The 17,871-nt window shown below is 36.4% G+C and overlaps 1 protein-coding gene across 2 annotated transcripts; it reads right to left on the minus strand.

The window, feature by feature from the left end:
• Positions 1-7,099: 7,099 nt before the first annotated feature.
• LOC139121304 (uncharacterized) lies at positions 7,100-17,235 on the minus strand. 2 transcript variants are annotated; one of them, XM_070686083.1, is made up of 8 exons: positions 17,098-17,235; positions 13,966-14,213; positions 13,152-13,208; positions 12,354-12,530; positions 11,376-11,504; positions 10,596-10,661; positions 9,237-9,357; positions 7,100-8,546 (listed from the first exon to the last, which is right to left on the minus strand). In XM_070686083.1, exons 2-8 carry the CDS (start codon positions 14,158-14,160, stop codon positions 8,461-8,463), a joined length of 831 nt encoding a protein of 276 aa, XP_070542184.1. In that variant the 5' UTR covers positions 14,161-14,213; positions 17,098-17,235; the 3' UTR covers positions 7,100-8,460. The 2 variants fall into 2 exon arrangements, with proteins under 2 accessions (XP_070542184.1, XP_070542192.1); XM_070686091.1 differs by having other exon boundaries at positions 10,596-10,652; positions 17,098-17,225.
• Positions 17,236-17,871: the final 636 nt, after the last annotated feature.

Below are 17,871 nucleotides of genomic sequence, written 5' to 3' on the forward strand. Positions count from 1 at the left end.
TGCTACACACCTGTTTAAACCCTCTTTAGGGGCCTAATGCTCTCTATTTGCTGTATATCCACCGTAGAACTGATGGTTGATAGCATAGCCGTTAAATCTATCTAGATTGACCCTTTTTTGAATGCCGCCCTGAGAAGCTATCACTCTTTAATTGTATATTGCAAAGGTCTTTAAATTCAGTTTCTCGAGTGCATTGCACTAGTTCATGGGAGCGTCCGGGAATTCTGGAAAAAAAATCAAATTTTTCTGCTGCTGTTGGCTAAAAACTTTTTGACACATTGATAGTTCCAATTCTTTAATATGCTTCTGAAATTTGGGCAACAGAAATCACTAGTACTGATAATTGTCTTGAAAGTCTTTGTATGTCGTTTTACAGATTTATTCTAGGAGTCAGTAAAGGTACTCCTTTGGAAGGCATAAGAGCTGAGTTGGGTAAACTACCATTGAAGATCTCACTTTATATGTCTGTTATAAGATATTGGTGTAGACTGAACAGTTTGCCTTCAAATCACATTCTTAAAAGGCACTCACAGAAAACAGAAAAATTCAATCTCCTTGGGTGAAATTTATTAATCGCAATTGGGGGATTGTAATCATATGCATGTTTTCAGTTCATTGGGAGTGAAATCATATTGTCAACCAAAGAAGAAAATAAAATAAAATCTTACGAGTGAATATTTGGGTTCATGGAGGAGAAATCTGTTTGATGATGTAAGAAAAAATGGAAATGGTAACAAATTACGTACATATAGAATTTTCAAAACTCAGTTTGTTTTTCGAAATTACTTAGAATGCTTGTCTGACTTTACACTCTGTGCTGCGGCATTTTGTAATACTGACGTGTTTTGTAATAAATTACGCAAAATGTAATAAGGGGTATCAGCATTTTGTAATAACTGACGCATTTTGTAATAACGTCTGCAGTATTTTGTAATAAACCAGTCTACGCGTTTTGTAACAAGAGTATCAGCATTTTGTAATGATTCGCACTTTGTAATAACAGTTAACGCATTTTGTAATAATTTTAAAACTATATTTCCCAGTTTTAAAGCATTAACAGATATTTTATTGACTTTGGAATGGTATTACACAGTGTGTGTTTACTTGGTAAGTACAAAAATTTGATCCCTCCCTGACTTCCATTTCAAATTAGAAAGACTTAATTTTAGATAGCTGTCAATCAGTATTTTTACCAACTGATCATCTGAGGCAGGTAACTACTAGATTTTGACTAGTTTATTATCATATATTTGAGAGAATCATTGGTATACACAGTCAGTTGATTTATTAAATAGAGGATAACGACATTCTTTCTGATGTATTGCAGACAACCAGCAATCAACAGGTAGATACTCAGATAAAATAAAATATAATAACATAAAATAAATTATTATACATCTGCCTTCGCAAACAATAGAATCGAGCTTCCGTAAAAACGGGCACGTAACGGGCATGCAATAACCCCTTTACTTTCATATTTGATGATAAACATTGCGTCATTGAATGGCTCCATACTGAAACTTCATACTGTACTTTGAAAATAACTTCTGATAAAAGAAACAGAAGTAAATGTATTACGACTGTTTGAAGGTGAAAAATATTATGAGGTAATAACGAAAGTTCACCAAGACGGCACTGTACAAATATGGCACGACATCGCTGCTGGGCTCGTACATCGAATGTTGGATGAGCACGCGATGTAAACAAAGATGGCGCTTACCCTTAACCCGCTCGCAGTTAAGAGGGCGATGCAGAATATGCCTCTAAAGTGTATGGAATAATGCATTGGAAACGACGGATGCATACATTCTTAATAAAAAAGGAGATTTATGATAATAATTATTACGAAAATACCGCAAAGTAAGCACTCAGGCATTATTGCAACGCATCGCCCGACGCGCTAAACGCGCGCTATTGACTACATGTATGTGTCTTTATACATTCTTTGCGTTATTTTCGTAATAACCTTAACTATACTGAAGTAATCTAAAGTAAACAAAACTAAAACTAAACTAAACTAAACTAAACTAAACTAAACTTAACTAAAATAGTCAGAATAATCTGATGTTTTAGTGATTTGACTTGTTTAGCTACTAAAGCGGAAGTGTATCTGACCTGTTGAGTATGTATGTATGTATGTATGTATGTATGTATGTATGTATGTATGTATGTATGTATGTATGTATGTATGTATGTATGTATGTATGTATGTATGTATGTATGTATGTATGTATGTATGTATGTATGTATGTATGTATGTATGTATGTATGTATGTATGTATGTCTGCATCTATGTGGGTAGGGAGGGAGGAAGGGAGGGAGGGAGGAAAGAGTGTCTGAGTATGCCTGTCTATCTATCTATCTATCTATCTATCTATCTATCTATCTATCTATCTATCTATCTGTCTGTCTGTCTGTCTGTCTGTCTGTCTGTCTATTTATCTTTCTATGGCTGTTATCATTTAATGATAATGGCAGATATTTGGCAGGTATAACCAGTAGGATAGCGAATCAAATTTAGGTTAATCATAGTATTGCAGGGCAGCTTATCCTAGCTCGTTGGCTAGACAAATTTTACCAATGGGCGATAGCGTAGATTCAAAGGAGGAACACAACGGGAAAGAAATAGATCTGAGAAAACAAAACCATGGCTCAGTAGATATGAATTGTCACCTTTTACATACAAGGAAAAGTGGCTGGTCTGTCGATAGAGCTTTATTTTGTCCTTGTCTATTATATGGGATGATTAAAACAAATTATCAGTATTTTAATTGACTGCTTCACGTCAGTGTTTATTTCAGTATATTTTGATAAATATCAGCTGTCAGCATTGACAAATCAACGTGCCTCTCCCATCTTATTCAACTTTAGAGAAATACATATCATACGTATAAAAGTTGCTTAGAATACTGCAACCTTTCGTACGTTATATTCCACTTTCACCCTTTGCACACCAAGGCCCTGTGGTGGAGTTGACATTTGGAAGTACCATCTAGCATGACGTCTGACTTCTTAAATTAACAAAGACTGTCCCCCATACCATTATATTTTCGGATATATCATAAAATACTTGTCCCAAAAATATGCAAATTATGGTCACGTGACCTCATTAAGTATTCAAAATGGCCGCCAATATATAAAATATTGTATTTTTTCAACATATTTCTTTATTTTCATAAGGAATTCCTCATTAATTCATCATTTTTCATCACCAAACCTGTTTTCTATCACGTCAGCATGGACTGAAATGAAATTGTGACAAAAATTTTGAAAAAACACTGATATTTTGTATCATTTTGACCTGCTAAGTGTAATGTAAACAAAGGCTCTGTATAAGTGTTAGGTCGGTCAAAGCATAATGTAACATAACATCCAGCACCTAATATTATGAAATATTTCCCACAGTAAGTATGTATATTTTGAATGACAATGACACACTTGTCCCAAAAATATGCTAATACTGGTCATGTGACCTAATTAGGTATTCAAAATGGCCGCCAACAATATAAATTTATCATTATTTTTACATGTTTTCCAATTTTCCAGTAAAAGATAATCGATATTGTATCATATCCCAATGCTAAATCACATTTTATAGTCCCATGACCATGGACTTTGATGTAAACTTTATATATTATGATAAACTTTACACAGATTTGATAAACTTTACACAGATTTTCTTGTCTTCACTCATAAGTGAAGAATTACACACAGCGCCCTTGAATAGGGGCACAGAGAAACATAGGAAGAGTGGCAACGCTTGCATGCCTTTTGTTCCATGGTCGTCTCGGTAGACTATTGGCTTTTCATATTAAAATGAGCTTCAAAGGTGTTAAACTTTTTGGAGGCTTTGTTTGTGGTTGATAATTACACGAGATTATGCGAAAAATACGACGAGATGGCATCGTACTGCCAGTCGCGTAGCAACCATAGTTACTTTGTTAGCTCTCAGGCCAGAAACACTGCTTCACGCCAATCAAAAATAACACGCCAGCAGTTTCAGTAACATGTCCTTCCTTGACGCACGTGTAAAAGACTGAATGATTGACCGTAAACCATTGAGTAAAACCAGACAGTATCGATAAAAGACTTTCAAATTTGGTTCAAACACACTCATTATATATTCATAAAAATATGAGAGGAATTTTTAAAACGGTAAAACTCACTTTCCTGAAGCTCAAAACACTCCCGTTTACGCCAGCACGAAAATTCCGCTCAGCACCACACGACAACAACAACACAAACTTTGCCGAACATACTTTCGCTTAACAATTGGCGAAAATCCGAAAATTACCGAAGGATGCATGGTCGGCACTCTTCGGAAAAAAAGAGGCGAGAGCAACCTGAGGTGAGGCGAACATCGATGAGTTACGTAACCGCTTCACGCCTTAAGGTAGAACGCACCTCGGGGACAGACATTCGGACTCTCAAACTTTTACAATTCTCTTCTGATATACAACATGTGGGGGTTCATTTTAAAGCTCTTGGTGAAAGAAAACTTTTCACTGGCTTAGTTTTTCGAAATTCGAAAATTTTTATTTTTCTCCATAGAGTTAACACAGGGATGGCGGCCATTTTGAATTTCTAATATCGGTAAATCTTGAGTAATTTGTTTCTCTAGTACCAAAATTTGCACGGTGACCCCCTATTTTTATTCTTGATTTTGAAAGAGAATGATTGAAAGATTCCTTGAGGAAAGTTAGAGCAAAAGTTTAAGTCTTTCACTTTCGAGGTGCATACTACCTTAAACAATACCCGTTGCGACTCTGTCAATGTTTCTCTGTGATAGGGGTAAGACAGGTCAAGGTATCCTATTTTATATCATCTGACTATTTAATTTATCAAACTTTGTCCATAATTACAAGATATTTTTGGAATTATAGTATTTCAATGCCCAAAAAATGCAAATATTTAATGAGGTCACATGACCTCATTAAATATTCAAAATGGCCACCAGTATTCTAAATTTACAATGATTTTCACATATTGCTTCTCTTTCTGACGACATTCTAAAGAATTTATCACTTCCCATTTCTCAATTATGTCTAAATGTATATTAGATTCTGTTGTCTACAACTGATGGTTCCAGGAAAATGTTTGTAACATCATTTTTATGAACCCAATAAAAGCTTCGTTCAAATCACAGTGTACACTAACATTACAATCATTTTGCAGAATTTGATTATTCGAGTTTTGCAAACTTCATCCAATATACATGCAAAAACATAAGAATACACAATTTTATTGTAACCAAAAACAATATTTATTGTTTTTCTTTAGTAAAAAAAGTAAAAATAATGTAGTAACGCCCTAAAAATCAGACCAAATCCATCTAAGTGTCACAAGGGAACCATTTCTGGATAAGGAGGGTTTTGTGGCATGCACATCATTAGTATAATAAAATTAGGTCTTAACACAACACTGTCAATGTTGATGATGTCGCTGTCTTTTATCATATTCTGAGCTATGCATGTCATCTCCAAGACTTCCTCTTTCCATCCACCAACAGTAATATTGAAGAGAAAAAAATGCAGAAAGGTCTGCAGTATATTGTCTTTTCAAAGTACAGTACTGTATGTAAAACCTACTAAAACTTTCTCAGTTTGTTTTCTCAATTATAAATCGCATACAATAAATCTCATTCTGTCTTCAATTGCATTTTGACTGTCAACTCAGACCCCCTTATATGGCGTTATTATGATAACCTAGCACTGGTAGTGAGATATAATCTCGACATCATTATATGCTATTACATTTTTACGTATTCAGAAACCACAAAGCATTTTGAAATACATACAATATCAGCGGATGTTTATAATTATTACAAAATGCGTTAACTAATGTTACAAAACGCGTTTTATTACAAAACGCTGATACCCTTATTACAAATCGCGTAAACAATATTTTATTACAAAATGCTGATACCCTTATTACAAAATGCGTAGACCATTTTATTACACAATGCTGATACCCTTATTACATTTTGCGTAAGTTGTTACAAAATGAGTCATATTACAAAATGCCGCAGTACAGGCTGTTAAATACCCTTGGAGCTTCCTGGTAAAACAACGCCGTGGTTCGAACTCCATTGAAAACACCGTATTTTCTACCTTGGGTTGATAGCTCTACTGGAGGTCAGAATGGAATTGTTCCGAGCCTGTCTTTGGCCCAGTTTTCGATAATGTTTGTGTGCGATGTGTGATAGCGAGTACGTAAGTTCGAGTACTCCATGAACTCTCAAGCAGTTAGGAGTGGTAGCAGTCAGAGAAAATGTGACAACTTAGTTAGGTTATTGAACCACTCTTTTTTTGCGGGCGTGGGGGGAGGAGTGGGAATTTGGCCTAGCGGTTCTGTCTGTTGCTTCTGCGCTAGATAGCTAGCTACCGTATGTTGTAAGTTCGAACCCGATTGAAAACACCATATTTATGTTAGACAAAAAATACTAGTATCCGAACAATGATTTGCAACAAATTTGATAATTCACATTTTTTAAACTAAACATGTCTTAATGTTGATAGTAAGTTGAGAGTAGTCAGATGCAATTCATATGCAAATATATACTTTTCATATGCAAATAGCGTACATATGAATGAAGCTTAACACCCGCCGTGGATTCTTCCTACCTGTATGAGCCTGCAGAGATATCTTTATATTGAAAAGAAAATGTCACGTGGACATATGTCAATAATTAACACTCGGCATTTGAACGTAGGATAAGATGCGTCTTTTCGATGACAGTATCAAGAACTGCAGAAAATTGTGTTAGAATGAGTTTTTTTAATTTTTTGTTGCTCTATGAAAAGTAAACTTTCCTGGAATGCGTTACACAGATATTCCACTGCGTCAACCGAGTTGTTATCTAGAAAGTGGGATCAAATGGCAACCATGCTGCCAAATTAAAAGTGACAATGACATTTGCTCCAAACACCTTTTCACAGAATAAAGAACCACTCATGTAAAGTAGTATACGGGAAGTCAAATGAGCTGTCAGTGTCTCATTGTAGTGACACCAACGTACCTAAAGTTGTAACATCCACATTTTTAAATGTGACATCGGAATCAAACCAAACAAAACAACATGAAATAATACTGCTTGAAATTTCTTCAACAAATATTGCTTTATTACAATAAAAATCTTTCTTGTGAACATTGCTTCTTAGTATTAACACAACATCTACTTGTTGAATTTTTAAAATGCTAGCCAAACGTTTATTGTAGAAACATGGTTTGAATCCATTTCAGGCACACAACATAGTCATATGCTTTTTCTCGATGACATAAAATTTTACCAATTTGAAATGCAATTTATACTAGTAATTGCAATGTTTTTTACTAAATACAGTTTGAATGCGACATGAGACGGTGATGACCGGAATTAAAGTAAACGCTAATAAATATGTCAGTTAACGAATTTACTTTAAGATCTTTTCTGAGAAAGTTACACACGTTATACACCTATTTTCCAAAGTTCAGCTACCTAGAATTCAAGGCGATGCCGCACTCCAGTGGATGAAGCGCTTGGCCATACTGTAGTGTGTGCAGAGAGAGAGAGAGAGAGAGAGAGAGAGAGAGAGAGAGAGAGAGAGAGAGAGAGAGAGAGAGAGAGAGAGAGAGAGAGAGAGAGAGAGAGAGAGAGAGAGAGAGAGATAATTGTCAAATATTCAATTTTAGTGAGTCGGGTAGGCAAAGAAAAGTCGCTGACTGCAGCAATGTTTGTCGTCAAGTTTTTTTTTGAAAAATTCGGAACATTGTTTGCTCTACTACAATGCTTGAAAGTAAAGGTAAAGCAGTGTTTGGATATTATTCCAGCGCTAAGCTGGACGCCACTGTACTATAATATTCACTGATAAAAAAAAATCACAAAGTATACGAGTTGTAAAATCTACCCTGTCTAAGTTTCTTCCGTTTTGATGATCCTTTCTTTGATTTCGAATGACCAGTCCTGTGCATTTTGGAATTCCCACAATAACCTGGCAGTCTTTTCTAACCTTTAATCACGTGACGAGAGATACGACTCAATAAGGCAGGTGAGCAGCAATTCTCCATCGTTTTGGCATAGTACCTCAGAACTTAAACTAAAAACCATACACGGCACTGTGAGAAAACATGACACAGGTCAGAAGCGATACCTTCACCGACAATTTTTGATGATACAAGGAACATGATAAATGCATCTTATTCGAAGCCAAACTTATCGAATAGGTTTACAGTAAATACTAGCTTGCTTTTTATGTAATATATATTTTATACATGTATATGGTTTTGGTTATAAATTGTAGGTATTATAGTAAGGATATACATTTTCATAAATATTTAAATGTTTGACTTTTAGTTTAATAGTTGTACTCAAACGTGAGCTGAAAAGAAATTCTCATCTTTTTGTCTTTCCCATTTTATGTAACACTTTGAGGTTACATTATCCGTTCATCAGTTATGTGTTTGTTTAGTCGCTGTATTATCTCATTTCAGTAATGGTGACGATTCTGAGATAGCCGTATCAATATCTTCTCTCTGGCTGTCGATGTCCTTGGAATCTTTGCCATCCACTGTAAAGAAATCATGAAAATTTAAAAATACGTATCCATTTGCCTGTCGAATGGTCATGCCGAGACCATGATGCATCTCGGCAGATATGATTTTTTATGTAGGCGTAAGGCCTGTCACTCAAATGATATTTCCTATCCAGTTGATGGACAGTTTGACCTTGGGTACACGATTGGGTGACAGTGAGGGTCCGATGGGCAGTTGTCTTGGTAGACTCGGTGACCCATGCTCTCTGGGAGGAAGTGTAGCGCCCCTAGCAGAGAGTCTGGGTCACCAAGTCTATTGTTTTGGCGGTTTACCGACTCAAGAAATAAAATTATGACAGGAAGCTCTAATAAAGTTCCCTCTTTTAAAGGATGTTGCATGAGAGGAATGTACCACGGTATTTGTCTCAAAGTATGGTGGTATTACATTTGCCAGTAGTTTTTATACAATTCAAATATAGAGGAAACTAACAGCCTTCACACGGTAAGTTAATAAAGAACTTAATTATGTATTACCTTTGGTATGTTCAAACGTTTAATATTTCAAAATAAACCTAGCAATGCAATGTTTATCAATAACATACTTGTTGAACATAGACACACGGGCTTGTGGGAAAAATCCTACTTTTCAAAATACACACATGAATGTGTTTCCAGTACTGAAACACCTGGTTCTAGATAGCACCCACCAATACTTGGCTGTCTTACCTTTGACTGAGTTGGCTGGTATCATTATAAACATGTTGTTGCCTTCTCCAACTGGCATCGATATGAATCCATCTTGTGAGAGCTCTACCGAACCACGTTGGGGACCAAGATAAGCCTTCATCTAGAGAAGAATCAACCCAAAATGCCTCTTTAATTATGATTAACATAGGGCAATATATATGGACGAAACATTGCTTACAAACCTGAAAGGCCTGGTATGTTTACGTACAGCATGAATTATGGAAAGAATCATGTTTAAACTTCATGTAAAATTTAAATTCGCAGATCGAAACAAAAGAGATAAACTTTTCTCCAAAGCTTCGACGGCAACATGGTAAGCAAAAATGTGGAATATGGAAAAATGCCTGGATACAGCGCCACGTTTAGAAAGGATACAGAATATACTAAAGTCGTATTAATTTCACAGTTTTTGAAATGAGACCATAATTTGTATAAAATTTCTATTTGTGGTATCAGACTAATGGCTTCGAGCACGGACAAACTTGGAGTAAATAATCTCATAATTATGAAATATTGTGAAATATTGATATTAGCAATAAAACCGTTTTAGTATTGCACGAGGGTTAAGCTTCCTTTCTGCTCAGCAATATATACTTGATAAAATCACTGAGCGTGTCTTTTGGCATAGTAGTCTTCTTCGCTTCCAATAAAGTAAAAGTGTATAGAAAGGAAAGGAAGTCAGCTTCCACAGCAAGTCCTTAATACACACCTGTTTCAACCCTTTGTAATACTCTATATTCGCTGTATCTCCACCGTAGAACTGATGGTTGACAGCATGGCCGTCAAATCTACCTAGACTGACCCTTTATTGAATTCCGCCCTGTGAACCTATCACTCTTGAAATGTACATTGCAAATGTCTTTAAATTCACTTTCTCGAGTGCATTGCAATAGTTAATGAGGGCGTCCGGGGAATTCTGGAAAAAATTCAAAATTTTCGGCTCCCGATGGCTAATTAACACAAATCTTGTAAGTTGACACCATATAGCAGTCGACCAATTGGGGCTCATTAACGCCTGGCCGCCGTGGTGACCTGACTAATTTAAACGGAGATGTAAATATTTACGTCCTCCCAAGTTGAGAACATTAAATTCTTACCTTAAGTTCCTTCTGACTTTATATTTATACCATGTTGGCCAAAGACGTCTTAGATTAAGTAAAATTTGTACACATTCAGTAATTTTAACAAGTATTGGTGAGCAGAAACTGAGCTCAACCCGATGCAATACCAAAATGTTGGTTTTTAATAACGATATTTCATAATCATGCAATTAATATCATATCTTTTAGTCTATTTATTCCTTGTTCGATTATATAATATCATAAGCAGAGACCATACCTGTACAGGCTCGTAGTATGGTGTGGTATTTCTGGAACATCTCCAACAACATTGGATCTGAGTAGTCTATTATACAAAAAGATGATGTTAGAAAATTATCATAGCCTGATGTACACTTATAACAGCACGTGAGTGACAATTTCGATGAGACGTGTATTAGATTCAAAGGAGGTCAATAATGCAAATTAATCTTGCAAGACTATTATATAAAGGTTGATTCAACAGGTTTAGAAGCTTTTACTTGCAAAATTTGCGGAGTTGTGTGTGATATTCTAGATTTTGTGAAACTGGCCAAAAAAACGAGTTCAGATTCTCAATGGTTGGCTGGACTGTGAAATTGTTATAATAGCTTTATCTTGTTTACGAAATTTTCAGAAACCGTTCTGTGAAAACATATTTGACCTTTAATCGTTTCTTTGTACGAACGTGCTAACCAACGGAAACATTTCTGGTGAAACTATCATTTACATATTAATGCCTTTCATTTAAATATATGAACTTTGGCTTACAAAATGTGAAATATGTCAAAACAAATTGAACAGTTTTCAATGGTGCTGAAAAGGACTCATGCAAGTTTAATGTTTCTCATCATACTACCTACTTATGTATAGGTAGGCTTTCATTTCATTCAGTACAGTATGTGATGTTGTTCATTGACCATATTATACATACTAATATTCCTGAAACCGTCGACCACAAAGTCTTGCTACATTGAAAGATCCTATTCTTCCAAATTATAACTCAAATCGTGTTAATTTAAGTTCTTATAATCACACTAACCTGGCTGCAACATTTCTTACAACCATTGCGACAGAGAACCCTGCTGCACAGAATGCCATTTATAATGGCAACAATCGCTTCACACACAGCCATCAGCAGAATGAAGGTATCAATAGTCTGTCGTTCGTGCTGGAAAGAACGAAAGGAGACTCCTATCCACTTGCAGGTAAATGAAAAGTGCCAACAAGGATGACACTGAACATAACTGCAATTCGCTTTGAAGCATGAATTACTAATAATGGCTTTGATCTGTGCACATTGACTTAGATTTACAATAAGTCACTCCTAATACTGATCCCTTATTACTCTAAGTAAATGTTTTAACTGTACACAGTTATATTTCCCGATAGAATTTAACCAAGAGAATGTAAATGTACATGGGTCCGGTTCACATTAGAGGATTATTATGTAATCAGTTAAAAGATGTTATCAAGCTACACACTAGCTGCCACTATTAATGAAATTGCTGATGCCTTACGTGACACCACGTTTCTATTTGTATGAATCGTTATGAGGCACTCTTGACAAAAAGGGGCAAGTCCATAAATTGTCAGTATGGGAGAACTAAAATGGAGAAACTTTGCAAAAAATTGTAATGGGCGATTGTTCGAGTGAACCCAACTGTGAACCCAATTATAGTGAATCGTTTGTACTGTATGTTAAAGGTATACAGTCACCTGTGATCTACGTATGCCCATATAAAGTCAAAGGGGCGTTCCTTGGTATTCAAAATGCCCATCTGAGGGCGCTGTTTTAAAAGCGACCACCCGCTTAAAATCTGTCTTTCCATGGTAACTGTTGTAAATTGGAACAGATCACAGTATACCTTTAACTATTGCCATTCTATAACATATCTTCAAGCGAGTAGAAACAACTGAAGAATGATTAAAACTTTGTAGGTTTTTGCTCTATGTAATCTCCTTTATAGGTTTCAGTGGGAGTTGTACATGTGTAAAGACAAAAGATGGTTTCACGTACTATAGTGTTGTAGAGTTGCTGTTTGCAGCTCTTCTGGTGCATATTATCCATTCTGTCGCAACTGCTGAAGACGCGTGCCACATATTCCTCAGAACCCAAAGCCACCGCAATGACAGTGACCACCACTACTGCACAGAATGTTGCTGACATAAATGAAAAGATAATCGTGGCAGCAGTCTGGCAAGGAAAATAATTCACATCGTAGTGATTTCAGTTTGAGAAAAATATTTGAATGACATGAACTGAGTATTAAATATTTGAATGACATGAAAATGCTGTGCAAGATTCACAGATATCATAAGATATAAAAGGCAACACAAGCAGTACACATAAAATGTTAGAAGTTTAGAAGTTATTTCTTGCTGCTTAAAATTTTAGGATCTGTTAAGTAATCCGATCAAAACAACATCTGCATATTCGGATACGGACAGTTAACCCAGGAGTATTGAAAACTATTTATTTTGGCAATGCTCTATGCAGTGCAATCTTCGAATATATGAAACACGATTGGAGCCAATTTGGGATAATTGGACGGTGAAGTAATGTCTTTTTAATCTGTAAATGTAAGCTCATCTATTTTTGTTTTTTAAGTTACACACTTGCAACATTCAGTTATGGGGCACCTAACATTTTTTAGAAATTTGAAAAATATGAAGATCCAATTATCCCAAATTAGTTCTGAACTCAATAAATATATTTTCTCAAGTCGACATATTGTTATTGAAGGGACAAAGGTTAACAAAAGCCCTAACAAAACATTTGATGCTTTTTCAACTTGGAAGATGAAGTCATTCTTACCCTGTCAGTAGTCTTCCTCTCGGCCGATGTTATAGTCACCAATCCTGTTAGTATCGCCTGGAAAATGTTATAGGAAGAGCTGGTCAGACAAACGATGATCTTCTTTTCATTCGACAATATGTGGAAATTTAGGGGCATACATTCGAAACTGTGCAAATGTCTGGGAGGAAGAAGTTGTAGTTCATAAAAGAAGAACAAGTATCCTTCTGACGGGACGAAATCCTGGTAGAATTTGAGTCACACAAACTTGCACTTTCGTCTCTCCGATGCAATCCTTTCGAAGGCATGATTAACCACCCTCTCTTCCCTGTCAATGAATTCACTAAAAGTGTAACATGGATTTTTATGATCCTAAAGCTTTCTTGGGGTTTCCTTTTAATTTGTACTTCTACTGCCAAAATTACTTTCACAAGCCTTTCTTTCTAGCATTCTACCCCTACCGATGTCTTCATTTATACTTGACATGAAAGCACTAAAATCCCCCGAAACAAATACCACATATTAAAGGGCCAGTAAAGCTACTTTTGAGTAATTTTTCACTGTTTTTGGTTTTAAAGTCAACCATAATTTTTGTTCTACTCCTCTAAGCAGGTTGAGTATCAGCTTGTCGACTCACCCTGTACATGTGTAAACAGCGTTGTTAATTGTTGACAATTGTATTCTGGGCAGGATTAGAATTCAAATAAATACAATAACGGTGCATTTTACACATATACGCCATGTTGACAAGCTAAGTAGAATATGTTTCAACATTCTTTTGGACGAAGTAAGAACTTGCAATTAACATGTAAAATAAAAACATTGTAATACTTACCAACATTCCACCATAAATTGGTATACCAAGGTATGCAAAGTGACATTCATTATATACTGCCGCAGCGCCTGCATAGAGTAAAAGGCAACCTAACAGGAATTGGGTGTAGGCCATCTTCACCAAGGTAGACGCTATAACACGGTGATTCACATTCCTGTCTTTAGGCAGATTATCATAAATGGTCACTTTATCCATTCTGTCTCACTATTTTCTCCAACTACAGTTTTCTTTGTCAAAGAAGTGTTTGTCTGTTGAGTGAAAATAATAATAAAAGGCTAAATATGACACCCTGAAACACGATAAAAATTTTTACTGGCGATAAAAAAATCTAAACTTTTTCAATCAAATGCAGCTTTGACATCAGTTTGTTGCATGGATCGTTAACAAAAGAAGTGACACAAACGATCGCTTTTCAGATATTTCAGGGTTTTTCTGAACTGGTGAAAGCATAAATATTTACTTTTAGATAAATAATCGACGAAGGATACACCTTAAGGTGAAGTACTACGAATTACGTCAAAATTAAGTTGTGGTGTCATTTTCTTGAAACTTTGCACAGATATTCTTGGAAGTTGTGCAAGTGCAAAAATGAAATAAAAATGGGGGTCACCACGCTTGTTTCCATGGAAACGGACGTTAAAATGGCGTCGTTAGAAATAAATAAAAATAATATTTTCACTTAAACTAAAGAAAGCAATTATAAAACGCGTAGCAAATGAGTTAATTTTAATAAATACCAAGACTTAAGATCCATATCTATCGAATGTATAGTTTTCATGATGTTTGTGAAGAAATTTTAACATAAGTATCGATTACAAAATGACGATATCGAAATTATATCACTATATAATTTTCGAACTTTCTTCCTGTCGTTTTGAATGGTGTCATTTTGATTAAACTTGGCGAATAAACTCCTGACATAATACCATTTAGTTTACACTTTTAATAAAAGGGTGTCACCACGCTACTTTTTACAATATCTCCAGGTGAATGGGTAATTTGCGCCATATAAATGGGAGAGAATTGTTAATTTTTCGCTCATATTGAATAAAAACCAGCTTCCTAGGAGGTCAAAATATGACAAGGTTATAGGTCACATGCATTTCTAAGACACTGGGTCAAAAAATTAGGTAAAAGCGCAATTTCAACAATGACAGGTGATGTTAAATACATGCGCTACATAATTACCCATTTGCGGCAGGCTGGAGTTAAATCTGCGCAGAAACGTTCTAAAGCGTGTGCGCGTCCGAATTCGTCGTCCTTCACCTTAAGGCTGAAGACGTGTGCAAGTGGTTGCTGATGGGCTCTTGGCAGCTGTCCTGCTGAGCTGCATGGACGAGTCTTGCAGGATCCATCGCTGTCTACTCTGGAAGTGGGGACAGGAAGGCATGCCTGAAGTGCGGGTGGGCGTACCGAGTCAGAAACTACTTTCTCTGTGTAAGGGGTGTGGGAATGACAGTAAAAAAGGGAAAGCTTGGCAGAGGAAACAAAGCGATGTGATGAGGCAGGGAAGTTATGGCGCTTCCTGACCTATGAATATCCTGACCTTTACATTTTATGTTAGATAAAAACGTTCCTATAAATTATATTACTCATAAGCATACACACCACCATAGCTGACAAGTTAGGACACAGTTTGGTTATGACCTTGCCCTCAACGGTCGTAGCCAACAAAGTTGAAAAAAATAAAATGATGGTAAAACATCGACCAGCCCTTTCCCATCTCGGTAATTGAAAATGGGTACTCCCTTAATCCTATAATCATGGAATATGTCTGGGAAAACTTTGTTTGTGCTTTGATCGATTTTATATTGTACAGATGTATGTCTGAAGATCCAAAACATTAACTTTAGCGTTGTGAATATCCTTTAACATCCAGTGAATTTGACTTCCTGATTTCAAAAGGTCAAAGTTGAAACATGTATAACTATCTGTGAGACGGTTGAACAGAGCTTTAATACTACGGACTTAACTTTCGTTGAAATGTGAGAAATCTTTTTGTCATGTGTCGTCTCGCACCAATACCATTGCAAATAAGGTTATTTCTTATATCGCCATAAAAAACACACGTAGGGACAAAAAATAATAAAAATTAAAAAAGCTACCAGGTAGAGTTGTTTTGTGTAGAACAGCTTAGGAAGGGGAGAAACGGCAGTCCCGAAGCAAAACCACTCCTTAGAGGCTCATCACACCTACATTCAGGTGACCGTGTAAAGCTATGAGTGAAAGCGCCCTCACATCATTGCATTTTTTACATATCAAATCCGGCCCGGTGCACAAATTTGGATTGACACGTCGAATTCCGAACCTACTTTTGTGCTTAGACAGTTTTACTGTAAACAAAAGTGTGCGAGATTCAAAAGTTGTTGACAGGCACACTGCGTCCAAATATTGGCAATCGCGTGCATGTCTGAACTACCTCTATTCTGGTTACCACAGGCATTCGACTCAATGCAAGTAAACTGTCACTGATGCAACCAGTATAATTATTATTTATACTGGTTGCATCAGTGACGGTTTGCTTGCATTGAGTCGAATGCTTCTGCTGGTTACTAGGTGCGTTGTTATCCGCAAAAGTTCCACACGTATTCAAAGCCAGCGCGAGATCAGGACAAACGTCTGCTCTCTCCGATCGACAGTGGAGCTGAGATCGGTTGATATTTCTAGATTCTACTGAAAATCCCGTGTATACTAAGTGCAGTATAAAGTACATAAATAATTTACATCACACTTTTTTCTTCTGTATACATCTCGATTTCAGTCTGGATCTGCCCCGGATCTCCGTTTGTCACGTATATTGCGTGTTTTAGATTTCTGCACGTAGACAAATGACGTCATTATGTATGTCCATCCGCGACGGGAAGCGGCCATCGCTTTTCTGAAAAACGGACTTAAGGGGCGATAAATTTTTGATATCGCACGCACTACTTTCGCCAAAATTATGCTGAATATTATGTTAACTACATATTCATCGTTCCATAAGGTATATGTTGAAACCTTTACGGCCCTGATACGGGTTTTGCGGAATTTGGTCGTACGGCATACGCCCTTTCCCCCGCACGCTCGGACCCTTCTGCCGTACGACCTCAGTCCGCAAAAGCCGTATCAGGGCCGTAATGATCAAAGACGTACCAGCGAGTTACTTCTAAGAGATCTGATTCATCCCTGCTTCAGGCTTTGAAATGCCCTTGCCGCTTCCTTGTAAGACAACGCTGTGAGGACGGCAGGCATGATGGAAAACACCGACGCCCTCACACTTTCACTTTTAGTAATTTTGACTTCCTTATTTCAAAAGGTGAAAGTTTAAACATGTACAACTAGGCTATCTGTGCGACAGAATAATGTTAAACAAAGCTTAAGTACTAGAGACTCTAATTTCGTTGAAATGTTAGAAATCTTTCGTCATATTTCTTGCACAAATACCATTACATGTATGGTTATTTCTTACATCGCCATAAACGCACACGTGGGGACAAAAAGCAGAAAATTTGAGATGTGATTCACCCCTGCTTCAGGCTTTTAAATACACTTGGAGCCTCCAGGTAAGACAATGCTATCACAGACATGATTGAAAAAACGCCGATGCCCTCACATGTATTTAATTTTTTTCTGTTTTTACGAGTTAACATTTTTATAAACATTGTTCATGGTAAATCGCAATGTTATAAATGGATCAACTCCGAATACCTATGTGTAGGAGACTTTACAATGTTCTAGTCATCTTCTTTTAGGAATTTGACCGAATGGTTGTGTCTGTTTGCTAGGTGACTGGCTACCGTTAGAGTTCAAACTCCATTGAAAATACCGTATTTTTTATCCTGGGTTGATAGCTCTGCTGGTGGACAATATTGTTTAAGCAATGTATTCATTGCTTCGATATTATCTGTGTGCAATGTGTGATAGCGA

This window comes from Ptychodera flava, chromosome 2, assembly GCF_041260155.1.
Source record: "Ptychodera flava strain L36383 chromosome 2, AS_Pfla_20210202, whole genome shotgun sequence".
Lineage (NCBI taxonomy): Eukaryota > Metazoa > Hemichordata > Enteropneusta > Ptychoderidae > Ptychodera > Ptychodera flava.